Source organism: Melitaea cinxia, chromosome 13 (assembly GCF_905220565.1).
Source record: "Melitaea cinxia chromosome 13, ilMelCinx1.1, whole genome shotgun sequence".
Lineage (NCBI taxonomy): Eukaryota > Metazoa > Arthropoda > Insecta > Lepidoptera > Nymphalidae > Melitaea > Melitaea cinxia.
Genome location: NC_059406.1, coordinates 15,461,789 through 15,485,290, shown reverse-complemented (window position 1 = coordinate 15,485,290; position 23,502 = coordinate 15,461,789). Strand labels below are relative to the sequence as shown.

The following is a 23,502-nucleotide window of genomic DNA, read 5'->3' as shown; positions in this document are numbered from 1 at the left end:
GGTACTCTTATCCGTTGATTTGTAAATTACTCTGGTTTCATTTAAGTCTTATGCCAAGTCAGGTCAACTTGCTCTACCTTGACCAAATCTTACCTTGATACCAATAAACTTTTACTATAAAGCCTTTTTTAGAATGCTGTGACTTGGATATCATTAGTCACTATCACGAGTTGACTTGGGGGTCTATTTGACGTCTTCCTTTATAAAATAATGATTAGAAAATAGATGACATAGTTTTTAACACTTTGCTTTTATTTTTTATTTCAAGCGCACAGAAACACAACACTAATTAAAAACAGAGTAATTACTACGTATTATCTCAATCTTAACTTCTTTAACCAACCTGAACCAACCTTCTTGAACCAACCTGACTGGGTAAGTACCTCAAGCTTAAAGAAGCTAAGTTTGAGATACTTACCCAGTCAGGCTGGTTCAAATAGTAACCAAAATATTTTCAACCTCAAAAAAGTCGTTTTACTAGCCTCTCCTTTGCCTCCGTTATTTTTTTTTGTTGTATTTCGATAGTTCTTAACGAGATATATATTTCAGACATAAACATGCTGAGTCCGAAGATGCACGGCCGGTCGTGCCGCGTCAACGACGGTCAACTCATAGCGCTGTCGGAACGCGCGCAGTACGATCACTCGCAGGTAATTGACAAACCAAGAAATACCCATAAAAACGGTAAAAATAAACCTTATTTTGATTGAATTTACAACACTTTACAGAAAAATTGCTTTAAAATTATTACTTTAGTAAGGAGAACTTCGAACCATAACGCTTTACACACGACTTAAATAATTGTGTTTGCTCGCAAACGAAAAAAAAAACCGACTTCAGTTACATCGACAAGTAATACAACGTAGATCGACGAAAAAATAGTCAAGCAACTACGCGTTATCAAAGATTACTCAAAAAGTAGTTATCAGATCTCGATAAAATTTATATGTGACTACATGATAAGCATCAGCTTTCGATTAAATTAAAAATTATCAAAATCGGTACACCCAGTAAAAAGTTATTACGGATTTTCGAGAGTTTCCCTCGATTTCTCTGGGATCTCATCATCAGATCCCGGTTTCCTTATCACGGTACCAAACTAGGGATATCCCCTTTTCAACAAAAAAAAAAAGAATTATCAAAATCGGTATATCCAGTAGAAAGTTATGCGATATAATACAACGTAGGTCGACGAAAAAAGCGTCAAGTAAAAACGCATTATTAGATATAACTCGAAAAGTAATTGTTAGATCTCAAATAAATTTAAATGGGACCAATTGGTATACACCACCTTTCGATTAAAACAAAATTTGTCGAAATCGGTCTACCCGGTCAAAAGTTCTGATGTAACATACATAAAAAAAAAATACAGTCGAATTGAGAACCTCCTCCTTTTTTGGAAGTCGGTTAAAAAAACTTTGACTTACCTATAAAAAAAAAAATTCAAATGACTTTAAAAAAAGAACAGATTCTCAATTCGATCGTTTTTGTTTTGTGTAAGCTGGTGCTTGTGTGGTCTTATGTAGATTTGAGCGAGATGTGACGAATAGTTTGTGAGTTGAAGTAATTTTTTTTTGTTTGAGAACAAAGACAATAATTTAATTATTGTATAAACAGATTTTACATATGAATACCCGTTGCAGGCCGGTTACTTGCACAAAAGAAGTTCGGATAACACGAAGTGGCAGCTACGTTGGTTCATTCTTTATCAGGTAAGATACAGACATTTCATAATCAAATTTTTTGTCAGTACATTGAAAATTCTTCAAATATGTTCAATACCATAAATTACTTTAAATATAGATTAAGAAATGCGCTATCAAGTAGGAAAAACAGATGTTAATTAAGCAAAAATATAATCTTAAGAAATAAAAGTGACAAAAAGAGTGTGTTTTTTTTTAAATATCACTAGGCAAACAAGCGTACGGCCTACAATACCAGAAGCATCGCAAGCGCATTGCCGACCCAATCCTCTCAAGAGCTCTGGTCACCTTACTCACCAACAGGAACACAATACTACTTGAAAACAGTATTATTTAGCTGTGGTCTTCTGTAAGGTCGAGGTACTACCCCAGTCGGGCTGCTCCATATTTTGAGCAGGAAATTCCTGCTGTGCCCTACCTCAGTTAAAATGTGTGTGTGTCAGCGCCGACGCACGACTGGTGTTTACTTCTTCAGACCGATTGTCTAAATAGGCACAAAAAAGGCTCACTAGTCTAATATAAAAATAAAATTAAGTAGTTGTAAATAAACTAATCAAACAAAAACGTAACGAGGCCATTCGTTCAGTAGATTTTACTCATCATATTTTTTCATACCGGGTCAGACTCCAAAACAATCTGTATGTGATTGAACTGTGTAGGTTCAAAATATTTACAGTATAATATGGAATGCCATAATTGCTTTTTTTAAAATCTGTTAGTATCTTGATCGCACATAACGTTGAAACTACAAAATTTGACAAAGTTTGGTACGATAGTTTCCATTCTACGAACTTTATTTGATAATTTTTACCTCAAAATTAACTACCGTTTGTTTGGAAAAGGTTATGAACCACAGAATATATAATTGTCAATGAATCAAATTTTCAAGCTGAGTTTAAAAAGGTGAAGAGAATGTTTTATAATTAATATTAAAAAAAAAATTACGCAGAATCTTCTCTTCTACTACGAGTCAGAGAACAACACGCGGCCGACCGGCGTACTCCTTCTCGAAGGCTCATACTGTGAACGACTCAGCAAGGCGCCCACCGAACGAAATGCTTCTGTAAGTATTAAACTTCGAATAATTCGTTATATATGTAGACACGGGTCGTAAAAGGCGACCGAGGGATAAACATGGCTCAAAATCATCAGGGACCTGGAGGAGGAAAACTTCATTTGAAACCTAGAATGGGGTCTCCGTCAAGCATTCGTGGCATAGCTCTAAAATGAGAAATACTCCTGCAGCCGAACTGGCTCCACACGTATCGATTCGTCGTTCCTGTGGGCCTAGCCAGTGAGGTCGAGAGGGTCGCGCAGAGCTTAGGCAACTCTGCTTTTTCCTGAAGAGTGTCCTAGGCGACACGGTGTCTGTCTGAAACTGTATAATCGTCTGCAATAGACGGACTAAGGCCAATGTATACACACTGTCTGTATACAGCTGGCTGCTGTCTGTGCAGAAACTTCACAACGTTACTTATTTTAAATCTATATAAATAAAAATGAATGTTGCTAAGCGCATAACTCGAGAATGGCTCGACCAATTCGGCTAATTTTATTTTTGTAAAAAAACTTTCAAATTTTGACAGAACGAAGTCTGCCGGGCAGCTATTAATAAATAAATATCTTTGTTATACGCGATCAGTCGTCTTAAGCCAAGATAACCAAATTAATGCTTATGTTATAGGTAACAGCCGAATGATATACCTACACCTTTTTTTCGATAAATATACATACGTATATACACCCAGACTAGGGGCGGGAATCGAAACCACAATCCCCAGGAGTAGAAAACAGAGTCACTGCAACTAGCTAGTCATAGTGTCTAGTCCCTCTTAAAATTATGAGCTGAAAGTCATCATAGCATGATAAGTGTTTAAAAATTAGGTATTTCCTCAGTTCTGCTTCACGATATCATATCGGCGAGAGAGCCAGAGACAGTATGAGCTGCGAGCGGCTTCCGAAGTCGATTGCGTGCATTGGGTTGACGCTATCAGGGAGGCGAGGTCAGTATATTCATGACGTCTATAAATATTTTTGAATATCATATCAAAAATTGACCGCTCCAGCGGGGATCGAAGCGGCTCCGACTGACCGTGTCGGCGCCATCGCCTCTAGCCAATTAAGCTATGGAACGATGTACCCGCTCGATCAAAATTTTTGATAAGATGATTTTTATATTCGGTTTAAGCGAACCGTGCGTGGTGCGGTAGGAGCGGTCAATTTTTGATATGATATTCAAAAATGTTTAGAATTCCTAATGTGTGGGTAACACAAAAATAAAATCGTACATATCTATAATTATATACTACCGGACCTGGCAGACGTTATCCTCTCCGGAATAGCATCCTCAAATTACATGTCACATGTACAGCGCCATCTACCAGTTTTACCAAAGTTCGTCCAAAAAATTTCCACCAAATTCGTCCGATCGTTTAGAAGAAGTTATTTGACAAACACGTAAAGTACATAAGAAATATAAATGTATGTGTATATATACTAGTAGCAATACCCTTGCGAATCCTTACCTATCCTTGACTATGCCGATGTATGCTATCTGGATGTGACAGAGGAGCTGCTTAGAAAATTGGAGCGACTTCAGAATCTCGCAGTACGTTTCATTTTCGGCCTACGAAAGTTTGATCGTATCTCTCACTTCCGTGCTCAGATCAAATGGCTCCCTATTCGCCTTCGCCGTGATATGCATATCCTTTCTACTCTCTTTAACATCATTCGTAACCCAAACTCTCCTTCTTATCTTCGATCCCGTTTCCACTTCCTACCCTCTCCTAATCGTTCCAGGCGCCCTGGCATTACACCAAAGCTGGATGTACCAAAGTGCAATACCAAATTCAAATTGAATTCATTTGCGGTACGCGCCTCTTTTCTCTGGAACAAACTCCCAGAAAGCATTCAAAAGAGTCCTTCCCTTGTTTCATTCAAACGTAAATTAAAGGAGCATTTTATATCTCAACTCAATTTACAATCATCTACTTTATGAATATGTAAGTATATAATTACCTATAATATTATATCATATATTTGTATTTATGTGTGTACGTATGTATATATATATATATATATATATATATATATATATATATATATATATGTATGTAAGTAGTGTGTGTGTATATGTATATGTATTATATCTATATGTATCTATGTAAGTGTATGTATTTATACCTGTAAGTATGTAATATATTACAGTTATTTAGCTATTACGTTATTAATTCTTGCACTGTGTTCCCCGCTATATGACACTCTCTCTCATGAACATTGGTTGACTGGAAGAGATCTCTTCTAGAGATAAGTCCACCTTTGCCATCAACTTTTTGTATAATTTTTCTGTACATTATTTTTAGTGCAATAAAGTATATAATAATAATTCGCACTAAATAATAATTGTGTTTGCTCGCAAACGAAAAAAAAACCGACTTCAATTACGTCGACAAGTTATACAAAGTAGATCGACGAAAAAATAGTCAAGCAACTACGCGTTATCAAAGATTACTCAAAAAGTAGTTATCAAATCTCGATAAAATTTATATGTGACCACATGATAAACACCAGCTTTCGATTAAATCAAAAATTATCAAAATCGGTACACCCAGTAAAAAGTTATTGCGGATTTTCGAGAGTTTCCCTCGATTTCTCTGGGATCGCATCATCAGATCCTGGTTTCCTTATCATGGTACTAAACTATGGATATCCCCTTTTTAACACAAAAAGAATTATCAAAATCGGTACATCCAGTAGAAAGTTATGCGGTATAATACATCGTAGGTCGACGAAAAAAGCGTCAAGTAAAAACGCATTATTAGATATAACTCGAAAAGTAGTTGTTAGATTTCAAATAAATTTAAATGGGACCAATTGGCACACACCACCTTTCGATTAAAAAAAATTTGTCGAAATCGGTCCACCCAGTCAAAAGTTCTGATGTAACATACATAAAAATAAAAAAATAAATAATTGTGTTTGCTCGCAAACGAAAAAAAAACCGACTTCAATTACATCGACAAGTAATACAAAGTAGATCGACGAAAAAATAGTCAAGTAACTACGCGTTATCAAAGATTACTCAAAAAGTAGTTATCAGATCTCGATAAAATTTATATGTGACCACAAGATAAACATCAGCTTTCGATTAAATTAAAAATTATCAAAATCGGTACACCCAGTAAAAAGTTATTGCGGATTTTCGAGAGTTTCCCTCGATTTCTCTGGGATCCCATCATCAGATCCTGGTTTCCTTATCATGGTACCAAACTAGGGATATCCCCTTTCCAACAAAAAAAGAATTATCAAAATCGGTACATCCAGTAGAAAGTTATGCGGTATAATACAACGTGGGTCGACGAAAAAAGCGTCAAGTAAAAACGCATTATTAGATATAACTCGAAAAGTAGTTGTTAGATCTCAAATAAATTTAAATGGGACCAATTGGCACACACCACCTTTCGATTAAAAGAAAATTTGTCGAAATCGGTCCACACGGGCAAAAGTTCTGATGTAACATACATAAAAAAAAAAAAAAAAAAGTCTAATTGAGAACCTCCTCCTTTTTTTGAAGTCGGTTAAAAATACAGTCGAATTGAGAACCTCCTCCTTTTTTGGAAGGCGGTTAAAAAGTAAAAAAAACCGACCGTCAATCACGTTGACGTTGTTTCAGAATTAAAGCGATCATATAGGTATATAATTTTAATAATTAATTATTTTACAAAAACAGAAGCAATACTAATTTTTTAATTTTGGATGCCGGTAGAGCAAGCAATTGTCTATAAAACGATATATAATTTACGTGGAGTAATTGTGAGGTTTTTTCTAAAAAAGGAGGCAAACATCTTAACCTTAGCGTATTAATATATACATATATACTAGCTGACTTAGCAAACGTTGTCTTGCCGCTAAACGCTATTTAAAAATAGGTGTTGGTGGTAGAAGGGTAAAAATTTAGGGTTGTATGTATTTTTCAACGCCAAATCATAATAAAATAAAAATAAAAAAAATTAGGGGTGGACTACCCTTAACATTTAGGGGGATGAAAAATAGACGTTGTTCGATTCTCAAACCTAGTTTAACTATAAGCACCGTGACACGAGAATTTTATATATTTTGATGATACAGTCTACTGCGATACTTTTACGCGTTCAACTCCAATTTCGTTTTATCAGTTATAATTTTCAGGATTTTTTGTACACTTTTACCTTTAATATATTTATAAAATAAATTTGTTAATTTTATATTTTCTATTTTTAAAACGCCTACTGCTTCTGCTTTCTGTGTGTATTTCTTCCTTTTCGAGAGTACGGAGTGAATATTTCTTAGGGATAAGAGCGTCCTTTAATGCTTGCGTTTCAATGACGTAGTCTATATTTTAAAATACTAGATGAACTTTTTTGTTTTTCAATGACGTAATTACATTTTGTTGACTAATACTTGTTGAAAGCCATTAACGCTAAAGAAGAAGAAGAAGACACTAATACCTGTAGGAATAATATTCTATACAAATAAATACAATTGGAGTGTCTGTTTGTAATTTATAATAAAATTATAAATGTAAGCGGAAGGTACACGTCTTTTTTGCCAAGTCATCCTTCGTGGCTCTATTCGCATTGAGTTTCAATCACTATTAGGTTGAAGGAAATTTTGGTAACTGAACTAGTTCTAATCTAGCTTTGGTTTAGTCTGTAGTTTAAAAATATCATGTATATTGTATACTAGCGACCCGCCCCGGCTTCGCGCGGGTGCAATGCTGATACTAAATATACCACAGAATGTTTTATTTATAGTGTGAAGCTAGCTTATGACATGGTTATTAACATAATAACAACATTCAAATATGTGTCGTTAGATTACACGTTGTTACAGAATGCGTTGAAGAAATAAAGGTTCACTGCTCGTTCCCCGTACGTGATAGCGTGATAATATGTAGCCTATACGAGTATGTTGACCCGACTTCTTAATAATATTTGTGACAAATTTGAAGTAAATCCATGCGGTACTTTTTGAGTTTATCCCGGACATACATACAGACAAACAGACAAAAATTCTAAAAACCATATTTTTGGCTTCGGTATCGATTGTAGATCACACCCCAAGTATTCTTTTAAAAAAATATTCAATGTACAGTTTTGACTTTCCTACCATTTTATTATATGTATAGATGTATATGTATAGGCTACTTTTCAGAAGTTCACTTCTGTCGTGTGTGAGTTGCACACACACGAATTTTCATATATTAAGATAATATCAATTTGAATCAATATTGTCCTCACGCAAGGTCAACATTTCTGTTGTGACAGTGTAGATAGTATAATTAGAGCAATTTTCTAAAAGTTTAAATATTTATATAGAAATAACAGTATATTAAGAGTGTGTTTACCGATAAAATTTATCTATCATATAAATTACGAATAGGTTTTCTCAATAGAAAGTAAAACTAGCCTTTAGAGCCGATGTCACCCCAAATAATGTACTAAAACTATTGGATTTCAGATTTAGTGCACCAGTTGTTGATAAAGTTATCTGTAAATGATATCTAACAAATAAACATTTATAACATATTATTCTTTATCACCTTCGAATTCCACTTAATCCAGATATTTCAATTAAAAATTTGTAATTTACAGTTTTGTGTGATTTTGTCGGTTTAGCGGCGATCGGTTAGTCTACGGAAGGCAGAGTAGCTTCCATTAAGTTTTATAAAATTAAATTAAGGTAGGTTGTCTAACAGAAAATTGAAAAAGTTTGATTTTCCTATTTAAAAAAGTCGACGCCATGCAATTTGTACACTGTTTTTTTTAAATATAACTAATTCGGCAAACAAGCATGCGGTTCACCTGATGGCTAGCGATTACCGTAGCCTATAGACGTCTGCAACACCAGAAGTGAATAAATCGCAAGCTCGTTGCTAGTCCCATCCCCAATTCCCCTCCGGAGCTCTGGTCACCTCACTCACCAACAGGAACACAACACTGCTTTAAAGCAGTATTATTTAGCTGTGATCTTCTGTAAAATCTAGGTATTTCCCCAATCAGACTGCTCCAGATTTTAAGCAGGATATTTCCTGTCAGTCAGTTGTTGTGCTCCTCAGTTGTTGTGCCTTAATTCAATTAATAATATATTATGTAGAAACGTTATTGGTTTAAAAGCAAAAATCACACAAAGTCAGCCTTTTCATTTATAAAATTATATTTTACATAATTAAGATCAGTAAATTTTTACATACTCATGTAATGCAACACACGTGCACAAAGTTTACTCTCAGCGCGATCTCAGTCCTCCGAGGGCTGAGGGTCGCGTCCTTGACCTAATTCCCAGTAGGATACGGAATATTGTTATTGTGTAACAAAGTAATATTAACTGCGCGTTGGAAATTTAATTTTGCATAGGTGGGTTTGATTAAATTTTATAGTTGACTAGTTGTTGGCTGCGATTCCTTGTGATAATTTCAAGTTTACTATTTTACGAGTAGTAATTGTCTTTGTTACCTAACAAAATAATACGGACTTCAATTTATTGACAAGTGATAAAATAAGAATATCACTCACATAGGTAGTCGAATAAGTGCTTGTCGAATCTCGATCAAATATTGTCAAGTAAATACGCATACGCTACTACTTACAAACTACATAACAAAATACCAGCTTCCGATTACAAATGAATAAATAAAATCACACACAAAAAAAAAATTACATACATTTGAATTGAGAATCTCATCCTTTTCTGAAGTCTGTTAAAAAGTGGCTTTGAGATTTTTCAGACTGCAACCTGTCAGATTTAATCCAGTTTCATGCAGGTTTTTAGCGTTGTCGGCAAATTAATTCGAAGTTATGATTTTGACATTTTACCCGTGAAGTCACATGTCAGATGATATGTATAAATTGGGTATCGCTGTGGTCAGGGCTAGCACAAACAGATGGGCGTATCTTTACCTCGGGGCTTAGGGATTAGGGTCACAGCCCTGACCTATATATACCTTCCCGTTCGATTGTTGCATATCTCTGATCAACTAGCGACGAATTTGTCCTGATTTGACCAATATTCTTTTTGTTGAATAATAATTCTAATTCACATATATTTGAGTTTCGTTATGTATAGTATTTAGATGTGAATGTAGAGATAGATTGAACAATGTAGAAATAAGGCTATAGATTTTAGAGTAGTCTTCCTTTTATGTAGATTTATGATGTATACGAGTAGTTTATATTAACTTTAAAGCTAGAGACAAAATGCTATAATACCATATCTTATAAAATAAATGGGACACGCTGTGTTCACCCTTGCAACTCTCGATTTTGAGGGAAATTTGAGATAAAAAAATTATGTATTAAACCGTAATTAATGTGTGAAGGTGTTTTAATATTAGTATGATTGGTCTGCTTTTTGTAAGCACATCTATGAAAAAAATAACATTGACTAAAGAAAATCTTTTATTTTATCGCCTTGCACTAATTAGATACTGTTCACTAATTACAACGATCGGGGGAAAATCGAAAGATAATTATTGTATTGAATATTTCGTGCGGTAAAGTTTACTCAGCCAGCTTTTTATTTTGATTGAATCATTTCAGATCTGAACTTTAAGGAGAATTTGAAAATTCGTGACTCGTAGCGGAGTCGAGTTTAAAATGTCAAAAAGTTATTTGTATTCACGTGTACAATGTAGCCTTAGCTTGCACCTACACGATACACGCGCTGCTATTGAACACTATATTCAACTAACGCCCGTAAAACGATGAATTAGGTTTCTGCCAGTATGCTAGTGACAAAGGTTAATATAGAAGTAAAAATTATGATGAATGTATAAAACTCAAATACATAGACATAAATTATACCTCACATAAAAAATCTTCAGCCTGTAGTATCCTACTGCTGGGCATAGGCCTCTTCCCCGTGTAGGAGAAGGATCAGAGCTTAATCCACCACGCTGCTCCAATGCGGCTTGGCGGATATTTTCCCTACTATGAGTAACGATCGCTATCAGGTGTACATGATAACAACCGGGACAGACTGGTTAACGTGCTCCTCGAGGCACGGTGGGAAGACCCACAAGGACTGCACAAAAACGCAGACCATTGCAAACACCTGTATGACCAATACAAATGTTTGTCATGTGCGGGGATCGAACCCACAACCGTCAGCGTAACAGCCACAAACCAGTGCTGTGACAAGTTTGAAAGTTTGTGAGAATTTTTTTTAGCCTTTTAAAGTTTCCTAGGATTTAAACCAGTTTTATAACTAAGCTATACTAATTATTCGCAAGGGTATAGTTAGTAATAAATAAATTAATAAAAATAAAAGAAAATAATCCCACAACTTTTTTTTAAATAAAGTACGGGAATATTTTTATTTATTTATTTATTTATTTATTTATTTATTTATTTATTTATTTATTTATTATTTATTTTTTATTAAAAAGAACGACGTTGCAATAATTTTAAGTCTATTTATTTCCTGTAATATTAACATTAAAAAAAGATAAAAGCATGACCCTAATCCTGTGAACTTTTGATTAAAAGTAACATGTTTACTAGACGATCGGATATCAAAGATTATAAGTCCGAAAATAAAAAATACGATTTATAAAATATATTTTTGGACATCAAGACGTAAACACCGTGGGTGTTTCCCATGTCATCTATATGCGTACATCCTTACGCTTAATTTTTAACCGACTTCCAAAAAAGGAGGAGGTTCTCAATTCGACTGTATTTTTTTTTTTTTTTTTTTTTTTTTTTTTTATGTATGTTACATCAGAACTTTTGACCAGGTAGACCGATTTCGACAAATTTTGTTTTAATCGAAAGGTGGTGTGTGCCGATTGGTCCCATTTAAATTTATTTGAGATCTAACAACTACTTTTCGAATTATATCTAATAATGCGTTTTTACTTGACGCTTTTTTCGTCGACCTACGTTGTATTATACCACATAACTTTCTACTGGGTGTACCGATTTTGATAATTCTTTTTTTGTTGGAAAGGGGATATCCCTAGTTTGGTACCATGATAAGGAAACCAGGATCTGATGATGGGATCCCAGAGAAATCGAGAGAAACTCTTGAAAATCCGCAATAACTTTTTACTGGGTGTATAGATTTTGATAATTTTTACTTTAATCGAAAGTTGATGTTTATCATGTGGTCACATATAAATTTTATCGAGATCTGATAACTACTTTTTGATTAATCTTTGATAACGCGTATTTACTTGACATTATTTTCGTCACCTTACGTTGTATTATACCTCATAACTTTTTACTGGGTGCACCGATTTTGACGTTTCTTATATAAATTAAAAGCTACTATTCGTCACGTGGTCCCATTCAAATTTAATTGAGATTTGATTCGTAATTTGTGAGTTATATCTAATATTGCGTATTTACTTGACGGTTTTTTCGTCACCCTACGTTGTATTATACGTTATATCTTTTTACTGGGTGCACTGATTTTGATCTTTTTTGTATAAATCAAAAGCTAATACTTGTCATGTCGTCCGTTTTAAATATGATTGTGATATAATGAGCAATTTTTGAGTAATCTTTGATGACACGTATTTACATGACGATGTTAAGACGACTGTGGTCATGTTCAATACTTTGCCACAACGCCATCTATCAAAATGTAATGAAATTACTTCGTTCACTATCGATCAAATTACAATATTCCACTAGAGTAGAGAGTAGCAGTTTATTCGTTATAAATATATTTGAGCTTTTAATTTTTGAGTTATCGCTAATACTGGGTATTTACTTGGCTATTTTACGTCGACCAACGTTATATTAACCTCATTACTATTTTACTGGGTGGACCGATATCGATGATTCTTTTTTTAATCGATAGGTGGTGCTTGTCATGTGGTCCCAGCTAAATATAATTGGGATTTGACTCGAACTTTTTGAGCTATATCTGATATGGCGTATTTACTTGACTGTTTTTGGAGTTTTCTTCTTAAGAATCGATTTTCATTTAAGGCCCCGGAATGAAAAAATTGAACAGTAAAATCTACTGAACGAATGACCTTGTTAGAGATGGCGTTCAGACGTTTTCTAATAACGCAATTAGGTTCCGATAGATGGCGTTATTGCACTCATTTATTTACAATTTGATATAGTAATAATATATTTCTTAGACTAGTAAGCCTTTTTGTGCCTATTTAGACAGTTGATCTGAAGGGGTAGAGTCCAGTCGTGCATCGGAGCTGTGTGAAAACATGAACATTACATATTTTTAATAAAAAAGACATAAACCGTAATTCAATATAAATCCGCTTCAACTAAAAAACCCGCCGTAATAAGCGATGTCAGCGCTTCGCGCGAATCGACGACGGGCTTTTTATGAAATTTCTGCCTACAATCGCTAACAAAATGTTAGAAATAACAGTAGAACATTATATAATTCTACAATTTTATAATGTCGCGTTATATGGAATACGAACAAAGTATTACTATTTTTTCGTCGATCTACGTTGTATTACTCTTCGATGTAATTGAAGTCGGTTTTTTTTTCGTTTGCGAGCAAACACAATTATGTTTGCATCGCAAGCACGTTGCCGCACCTACTCCCGGAGCCCAGGTTACTTTATTCACCACAGGAGCACAACACTGCTTGAAAGCTGCATTATTTAGCTGGGATCGTTTGTATGGTCGAGGTACTTCACCAATCGGGCTGCTCTAGATTTTGAGTCGCATATTTCGTGCTGGAATAGGGCACTCAGATAAAATTTTACCACAGAATTAAACACTACGAAAGTTCTTGAAAATGTCTACTTCTGTAATTAAGGTACGGCATAACAGGTAATATTAAATCTAGAGCATTGTGTATGTGGAGTCACACTATTATTGATACGTCATATTGATTCAAGATCAGAATTATAATGCTCCCAAGCGGTGTTGTGAGTAGATAGGCAGAAGTTAAAGGGCGGTGAGATCCTCCTGGTTTTGCAAGTGTTCACAGGTTAAAGCAACCGCTAACTTCTTCTAAAATTTGAATATGACAATTTTTTTTTATAAAAGGTTCATAAAATAAAATAGCAGCCCTTTTTTAAAATATAGCTAACCCGTTGCTATCGCAAATATATTTTCGTTATTTCTAAATTCACCTAATATTTATATTATACAAGTTTCAGAAATATGTTTTAATAATTCCTCGAAAAGAGTTATACGTAAACGAAAAGAGACGAGTCGATATTCTATTTTTGATCAAGGAAAATATAACATTAAATTTCAAACATTTGTTTAACATTTACATGAAATATAAAAGAATGTCACTTCAAACGGAAAAAGCTTTCGACTGTAACTTTATGCGAAAAATTAAGCACGTGAAAGTAGGAAAGACACAAATTTCCAGTTATAAGGAGATATTATTTTCTAATGTTTACGCGAATTACACACATTATAATGAAACAACTTTTTCGAATTTTATCGCTGTTTATTACTGTGTTTTTAGATGCCCCATGTTTCGGATACTTAACAGCAACAATGGTCACGGGAGAGTCCTAACGCGACAGTTTACTGCCAGCTTCATGCCGTGACCACACAGCAAATATGTTATGTAAATAAAATGCAGTGTGGTTACGGCATTAAAGAATTTAGCCACCCCCTCTCTTCCCGTGGGTGTCGTAAGAGGCGACTAAGGGATAACACAGTTCCACTACTACCTTGGAACTTAAATAGCCGACCGATGGCGGGATAACCATCCAACTGCTGGTTTTGAAATACACAGGCCGAAGACGGGCAGGAGCGTCTTCGGTGCGACAAAGCCAGCCCTTCGATCACCAACCCACCTACCCAGCGTGGTGACTATGAGCAAAATACATGAGTTCTCACCATTTTTGGCGTGAACTTGTGGAGGCCTATGTCCAGTAGTGGACTACGAAAGTGTGATGTGATGTGATGATGTAAATAAAATATTGAATAAATAAAAGCCTCCAACTAAATGGCATCTGCACATGAAGTTGTATGTGTTTGGAAACAAATACATACTCGCAAAAAAGGCTCGAACTACTATAAACATCGGTACATTATCTGTTCAGTTCACGGTACATGCTTATGTCATTTGGGTGTATACTCATGTTGTACATAAGAAAAAATATAAAAAAAAGTTCTCAATCTGAGGAGCTGTTATTACGTTGCTGTCTAAACTTTTAAAAGAATATTGGAGTAGAAGGAAGCTAAGGTAACAAAAAAAACAGGCTTTTTGGATCTGTTAATTCCAACATAACTAAGAAACAGTATAATAAATAAAATAATCATCTTATTCAAACTTTCAAGCATATTAAAAAAAAATCATTGTTAATTTTATTTTGAATTTTAAATATGTACATTTTTAAGTGAAATTTCTTTACGTACGCTTGAATTGGGGAATAAGCTGGCGAATGCGTCACGAGAACATTACGAAAGTGTGATCGGGCCAGGCGAACGGAGTGAGAGAGAGAGGTGCAAGCACACATTTTCTTTCTCTCTTTCTCTCATAACCAGTTATACTGTGCAGAAGTTTTACTTCAGTCGTGTGATCTAAAGCACACTAGTTTTTTTTAAATATTTTTTTTAAATTTGGGATTGTTCTCCAAAATGAGATCGTTTGGTAGCAATAGCGCCGAGGTCGCGCTGAATTATTTAATCAAAAGACTGCATTCTTGTACGAATACTCAACAATGAATTTGTAAAGCAAATACGCTGTGGAATTTCTGTGCGTAAAGGCTTTTTGTTTTGATAACTAGGTTACTGCTCAGACTGTAGCTGTTTGGCCTTATTTCACTTTATATAATAAGTAGTCTCGCTTATAAATTTATACAAAGTGTCAAATATTAAACATACCACAATCTACAACGTCGAGAAGCTCTGGAAAATTGAAATACAAATATTAACCCCAGATAATAACTATCACGAGTACACAATACTGATTTGGTTTAACATTTTGGAAGTACATAAAAAAAATAAAAGATGAAAGAATAGATAAGTCTTAAAATTAAATATTATTATAATATATATTATAATTTTAGCCTTCAATTTGAGACATACCTTGAGCCAATTAAAGGGCTTTTGGAGATGATTATCGATTACCCAACTATCACTACAATACATTGTCAAATAGAAAAAAAAATGTAATTGAAAAATTCGTTTATTGTCATAAGAATATATAAAATAGAAATAATAACAAATATATGCAGCAATTCAAAGTCAGCCTCCTCCCATGCCCTGGGTTAACCATCACAAAATAAGTCGAGTAAGTAAGGTCGGGACATATTCCATCAAAAAGTTTTAGATTCCAAGATTTTCTAAGATGGAACTTAAGAAGACTTATATCACTTGTTGATGGAATGTGTCATATTGCAGACTCAGAGACAGGTATTGTTTAGGAATTTAAAACTTTTTTCGTTCGATGTTGGGGTGGTGCAAGGTATTCTATCGGATCCCTTATCAGAAATCTGCTAGAATGATTTTTGATTTTTATAAATTATCCCTTGTTGATTTATGTAACTAGACCGTGATCTACTTGCCATTACTACATGGAGTAAAGCTTACGGATTAGTAGTAAACCCAACCAAAGCTAAGACTATAATTATAGGAAGTTCTAAATTAATTAGCTTGATGGTATTGGTAACTGAAATAGGGCACAGCAGGAATTTTCTGCTCAAAATATGGAGCAGCCCGACTGGGGTAGTAAGTACCTCGACCTTAGAGAAGATCACAGCTAAATAATACTGTTTTCAAGCAGTATTGTGTTCCTGTTGGTGAGTAAGGTGACCAGAGCTCCTGGGGGGATTGGGGATTGGATCGGCAACGCGCTTGCGATGCTTCTGGTGTTGCAGGCGTCTATAAGCTACGGTAATCGCTTACCATCAGGTGAGCCGTACGCTTGTTTGCCGACTTAGTAACATAAAAAAATCCCATATAGTGAAAATGTGAAGAATCTTGGCGTTATTTTTGATCAACACCTATCATGGGGCCCGCAGATTTGTGAAGTCAGTCGTAAGATTTTTGCTTCGGCTGGATCTCTTCGCAGGCTGCGTAATCTACTTCCAATTCCCACCAAAATTGCTCTTGCACATAGTCTTCTATTACCGATTCTGGACTACGCAAACACATGTTATCTTGACACTCTGAAGAGCTTAATAAAACTAATAAAAAAAAATTACTACTACTACTACTGAAGACTATATACTACTGAAAAGCTTAATAAAACTAATAAAAAAATTAATTAATTAATAAACTTGAGCGAATCCAGAATTTTATACGATTCGTATTTGGACTTCGTAAATATGATCATATCAAGTGGCTCCCAATTCGCTTTCGCAGGAATACGCATATTCTCAACTTTACTCTATTTTTTTAACCCTGTTGCACCTGCTTATCTAAAGCAACGATTTAAATTTCTTAGTGACTTCCATGTACGTAGTCTTCGTTCTGAGGATAGATTACTTCTTGAAATTCCTTCTCACCCCTCTTCCTTTGACACATTGGAATTCTTTACCCTTGCATATTAGACGTGTACAATCGCTTTCTATATTTAAAAAGCTGTCAGGAAGCATTTTCTTGATATTCAACGTGAATAAAATTATATATTTGTATATATGTATGTATGTATGTATGTATGTACGTATGTATGTATGTATGTGTGTGTGTGTGTGTATGTATATCTCAATTTGTACAACTACACCGACACAATACCATCTCCTTTGCCCCTAGGTTGCCTGGAAGAGATCGCTTTTCAGCGATAAAGCCGCCCTTTGTACCTTATGATGCTCTGTTAAAATCAATCTGATATGTATTATTTCTGTATTGGTGTACAATAAAGTGTATTGTTATGTTATACCGCGATGCTCGGCGACAACGAGTCATGGAAGACGATGGTCTTCTTCAGCGAGACAGTAATGTCCCAGAAGGAGAACTACGAGCGGATGAGAGAGGGGCCGCCGACGAGGCCTCCGTCCACAGGCGACGAACGGGGGTGCGTAGGAGGCGCTACTTAATGCGTTTCCAGTAACGCCCCTGTGCCCATGTCGGGCCGGGATGGGAACCCGGTCCTGCTAGACATGGCGTCGTCGGGATTGTTCAGAGGTGAGCCGGACAGTCCCCATGGAGGAGAAGTCTGGTCTTTTCGCCGAGGCCAGCCTGTCGCTGGAGGGATCCTGTTGCCTGCAGATCCGGGACCCTCCAATTAAAGCGGCTGAAGGCTCCCGCGGGGGTTTTGGTCGGTAGTGCACCCCCAAGTGCTGAAGCCGACATACGGTCTAGGAATGCCTACCCGGGCATCCTGGATATCACCCGTAAATGGGTTACCCTGCAAGATCAAAAAAAAATTTGGTTATGTTATGTTAGATTTTAGTAATTGAGGTATTTTTGTTTAAGTTTTTTTTTGTTGCGTGTTGCGATTATTTTGTAAAAGTTAAAATGGGACTGGCGTGTCCATGTAGGACAACAGTTCTTAAAATTAATAAAATAATAAATTTATATATATAAATATGTATATATTGCAGCTGAATCTGCAGGGTGCGGCTAGTGTTAGTATAAATTGGCCTCCGTAATAAATTTAAGGTATACGATATGCAGTGTTTTGCAAGGCAAATTACATTAACTGAGAATTTCCAATATCGCCGAGCTTTCAAGCCTGTCAAAGTATTCAATTAATTTTCAGCGCGCAGGTTGACTGGCGCGCTGTCGCTGATGCACTTATCGGCAATATCGAGTGATTTACATTATTGAGTTATTAACGAGGTCACTTATTATTAATTGTGTATGTAGCTTTCGAAGTAGTCGTCCAATTGTGTGTTAATTAAATTATGTGTGTGCTAATTTGAAAATACAGTACGTCTGGAGTTGCTAAAAAGATTTTGAGGGCAGTGACGAGTTCTGTAACTGATGCGCTTTAGCTTGTAATATCTCACTGCTGAGCATTGGCCTCCTTCCTGATAAATAATCCACCACGCTGCTCCAATGCGTATTGGCTGACATATTCCCTACTACGAGTAACGATCGCTATCAGGTGTACATGATAATAACCAGGACCGACGGCTTAACGTGCTCTCCGAGACACGGGGGGGGGGAGACCCAGAAAGACTGCACAAATACCCAGACCACAGCAAACATCCGTATCGCCAATACAAATGTTTGTCATGTGCGGGAATCGAAGCCGTAACCACCAGCGCAACAGCCACAAACCAGTGCTGTGACCGTTGCGCCAACGCATCGTCATGTAAGTGATGAAATTAAATCCTAAAGTTTACCTCTTTGATTTACGGTGAAAATGGTGAGCTGAGTCAGAAGCGCTAAAGGTTACTAGTTTGCCTGTGTCGTTGTGTTGTTGCGATCAGCTGATAACCACTCTGATGATGACGTAGCGACATCTATCTCGCGACATATAAACTAGAGAAAACTGACGTATCCTACAACGCGCTATCAAAGTTATTGAGTATATACATATACAAGAACCCGACAACAACCGTTGGGGGCAGTAGCCCACCAGACACAACACTGGTTGGAGGATTCTCCACTTGCGATAGCAGACGAGAAACTCAACACCTCGTTCCTCCACATCCCCAAAATGACAAGGTTCTGGTGGGAACTGTGGAAAGCGACTATGTAAAAGTAACAGATCCATTAAAGGTGGCTAAGTAAAGTAGCTGTATCGTACTTGTAGAGAATTATTTAATATTTATGCTACGTCGTAAACCTAACAAGCCTAGTTTGTTATGTATATAAGCCTATGTATATAAGCCTATGTATATAAATATGTTTGACATACACGGTCGCCCGATCCTAAGGCAACTTAATACTTGTATTTTAGTTAACATCTGATATACACGTTTATTAAAACTTTTTCTTTACTTTGGACAGTAAATATGTATAATATTTTACACCCCCATTTGTAGCGGAAAGCCTGGATTCAAAAGGTAAATTAATAATGCCAACGGGTCAGTCCATATAGCAATACATTTATATATAAAAAAAATCGCTTGCTCCAGAAGATGTTTTACGCTAAGCTGATTAAGTAAATAAAAGTGGGGCACATGAAAGACCTATTCGTTGAACAAGGCTCCATACTGCCTTACCCTTGTACGAGATTTGTGAGCTTTGATAGTGTGATAAAAACGTACTAATGTTGTATACATATCATTTCTAGGTATATTTTTAGCGTGATACAATAATTTCTTAAATCTAAATCCATACAATTAAATAAAATTTGGGGTGTCTTTTTGTAATATTAAAATAATCGCTTTTTACTAAATGTATATGGATGGATATATAAACAGTGCATAATCAAAATTATATTTTTTACGATTTTTGTCTGTCTGTCTGTCTCTTTGTTCCGGATAATCTCTGAAAAGGCTGGACCGATTATGACGGGTCTTTTACTGGCAGATAGCTGAGGTAATAAGGACTAACTTAGGCTACTTTTATTTTAAGAATTTATTTATTTTATTATAGCTTTGCGAACTGAAAAATAACTTTTTGTTAAATTCCACGTGGGTGAAGTCGCGGCCACAGCTAGTCGAATAATATAACAATGGTAAATTTTGTTAATTTATTTCTACGTTTGTATGCTTATATTTTTGGAACTACTGAACAAATTTTGAAAATTTCTTCATCAATAGCAATCCTTATTATACTCGAGCGTTATATTTTACATATGACTAAATGTGACCCGCGGCTTTACCCGCGTTAATTTGAATATTATATAGCCTTCTTATAAACCTTCCTCGGTCAACGGACTATCCAACAAAGAATATTCAATTCAAGCCAGTAGATCTCTTGAGCTTAACGCGTTTTCACAAAATCTTTAGCTTTGTAACAGTGGTACAGTATATTTTGCTGCTATTTCTGTATCATATTGTATATGTTATCTTTTATTTTAGGCCTCTTTATTCATGAGGAGAAGTTTGGGGCTTAATCAATCAGCCTGCTTCAGTAGAAGTTGGCGGGTATATTCCATTTATACGCTGGTAATATTAGTAGGACAATAACCTACTCGACAGTATAATCTTTTACAAATTGTCAATATAAAATTCTCATGCCCCTGGAGGCTGCACGTAGCGGAGATCGTTGCCATGGCAACGCGGTCGAGGACGGACTGACATTTCCACGGTATCCGAACGGATATCGTTGTTATCGTGAATTATTAAAACTTCAACATAAACGGAATATTAAACTTCTTTAAATAAACTAAGTGCTTGCTTTTCTATTAGCCTTAAATATACACAGAGAACCGACTTCTGACTGGGAATACGTAATTAGTTTCAATATTCAGAATAATCAATTTTGATTTTGAAACACACATTCAAAATGATGTTATGTATTAGCCTGTAAATATATCGTCGTTGGGTAAAGCTTTTTTTCCATATAAAGGTTGCTTGGCTGAGATTGCTCTGTTAGTGATAAGACCGCCTTTTGGACATTTATTTGTTTATTTATTTATTTGTTTGTATTTTTCGGAAAGCTATTGGCCTATGTGATGTGTTTTTGATTCTACGATAAAGTTTATTTGTTATTGTATATTGGATTTGTGGGTAATTTTCTTACAATACAAAGTAACAAATAATTACTGGAACTTTAAATGGCTGTCCGTGTTATCCGAGGCATAATGAAAAGATTTAGTTCCATTACAGGAGGGCTGGTAAATTGAAAACATGGAAAGCATTCTCGGCGAAGTTGCTCGCATACATGATTTATACTAAAAATATCTGTTAGTAATTAGTAATATGTTAAATTTTTTTTTATTAATTATTGTGAAATAAGTTCTAGGCAGAATGCTACAAATCTGTCTTTACGTAAATACATACATGCATTCATGTAGATAATATTATATTGATCCATACATAACTGTATTTGCACACAAATGAAAAAAAGATCGACTACAATTACATCGACAAGTAGGTAGACGAAATAAAGTACAGTAAATACGCGTTATCAAACTCATCGAAAACGCCTTATCAATTATCAATCTCAATCAAAATAGGATTACAAGACAAGCATCACCTTTTGATTAAAAAAGACTCATTAAAATCGGTACACCCAGTAAAAAGTTACAAATAAAAAATAAAAAATCATCAATAAAAAGTATAACACAACGTAGGTCGACGAAAAAGTAGTAAAGTACGCAATATTAGATATAACTCGAAAAACACTTGTCAGACCTTTCGATTTAAAAAAAAAATCATCGTAATCGTTCAGAGTCAAAAGCTCTGGGGTAACATACATAAAAAATACATTTGAATTGAGAACCTCCTCCTTTTTTGAAGTCAGTTAAAAACTAAAGTCAAATTTCGCCTATAACTACGCACTATTATAAAACTCTTGTATTGCACTCATAAATCAATGGTTAATTAGTTAGTCATTGGTTAGTCAGTTAACTGATTGGTTGGATCGTTAATTTAACGGTTTATTAGTTGACTGATTTATCGGTTGGTTGGTTGACGGACTAATTATAACTTGGTTGTTAAGTTGAGTGATGAGTGATTTTGTCACCAGTTTCAACAAGCTGCTACTCCAGAAGGAAGAGTTGGAACAGAAGCAACTACACTTGCTCCAGGTGGTGGAGAGCGAGCGGACGTCCAGGTGGCAGTACGCGCAGCAATGCGATGAGCTCGCTAACGAAGTTAAGAAACTGAGAACAGAGGTACTCGAGGTAGACATGTTTGAAAATATTATATATGCTTACTATGCTTTCACTTTTTTGTTCCACTAAGGATATTTTATATAGTATAGTCTCCATTCTACGTGACCTTCGCGAATTTGTACTATTTGGGAATTATTATAACAATTTTTTTTTTAATCTACATGAAGTTGCAAAATCATGTGACTGAATAATTTTCAATCGTAAAAAAATTAAAAATTTTAGGTCATTAAAAAATTTTGGCTGTTAAGTATGAGAATTTCGTTAAAATTAACCAGATAATATAGAACATATATAGAGATTTCATATTGTTCATAAAATACTCAGTCTTTATTACAACTGTTATAATTCGTCTTAATTAGCATTGTAATCATAATAAAATATTAGTATCGTTCTCGAAGTTAGTATTATATAGAATATTAATTTATTGAATTATTATAGAATATTAATTTATTGAATTATTATAGAATATTAATTTATTGTGACACTATGCTCTTATACTCGTATAGATATTATACATATATAGTAAGGATTTCTTAGATATCACTTTTGCCTAATAAAATTAACTGGCTAAAAAGTTGTACACTTTCCAACTATTTGTTATTTACTTTTTTATACAGTATTATGATACATATTAATATTTTCTAAAAAGACTCTGGAGCTGTTCACTCTTATGATACATTTCTAAGAACACGAACTAAATTTTTCAAGCTGTGTGCCTACAAGAAGGAGCACGAACCAAATACGTGCACGGCGTCTACCACAAGTCTCTCTCCATCAGACTCTGAAGACATCGATCCAACAGAACTGAAAAAGATTAAAAAAGTTCAGGTAGTTAATATGTTGACTATTTTTGTTTTGTTGATTTATTTGAAAAACTTATTACCTAATTTGAAATAAACGCAGCTATTTTAGCGTGGTGACTATGGGCAACACACATGAGTTCACGTCTTTTTTGATGCGAACTTGTGGAGGCCTATGTCCAGCAATGGACTGCGATAGGCTGAAATGATGATGTTTATGATTACGTTTTAGGTACTTCGGCAAAACTTTCGCCCAAAAATCTGATATAGACTATTTTAGTGTGACTTTGCTAATATTGAAAAATTGTCGAATTATTGACAAAGCGAGTAAGATTAAGTTTTAGTAAATTAATAAAGAAAATATTTATTCTCGATTCTAC

The 23,502-nt window shown here is 35.0% G+C and overlaps 1 protein-coding gene across 1 annotated transcript in view; it reads left to right on the top strand.

The window, feature by feature from the left end:
• The first annotated feature begins 557 nt into the window (after nucleotides 1-557).
• The window catches only part of LOC123658949 (ras-specific guanine nucleotide-releasing factor 1-like), a 56,591-nt gene continuing 33,646 nt past the window's right edge, over nucleotides 558-23,502 (top strand). Inside the window, 6 exon segments of the mRNA XM_045594240.1 lie at nucleotides 558-650; nucleotides 1,644-1,712; nucleotides 2,653-2,766; nucleotides 3,600-3,706; nucleotides 22,175-22,322; nucleotides 23,031-23,150. Coding sequence (XP_045450196.1) covers nucleotides 558-650; nucleotides 1,644-1,712; nucleotides 2,653-2,766; nucleotides 3,600-3,706; nucleotides 22,175-22,322; nucleotides 23,031-23,150 — 651 coding nt within the window.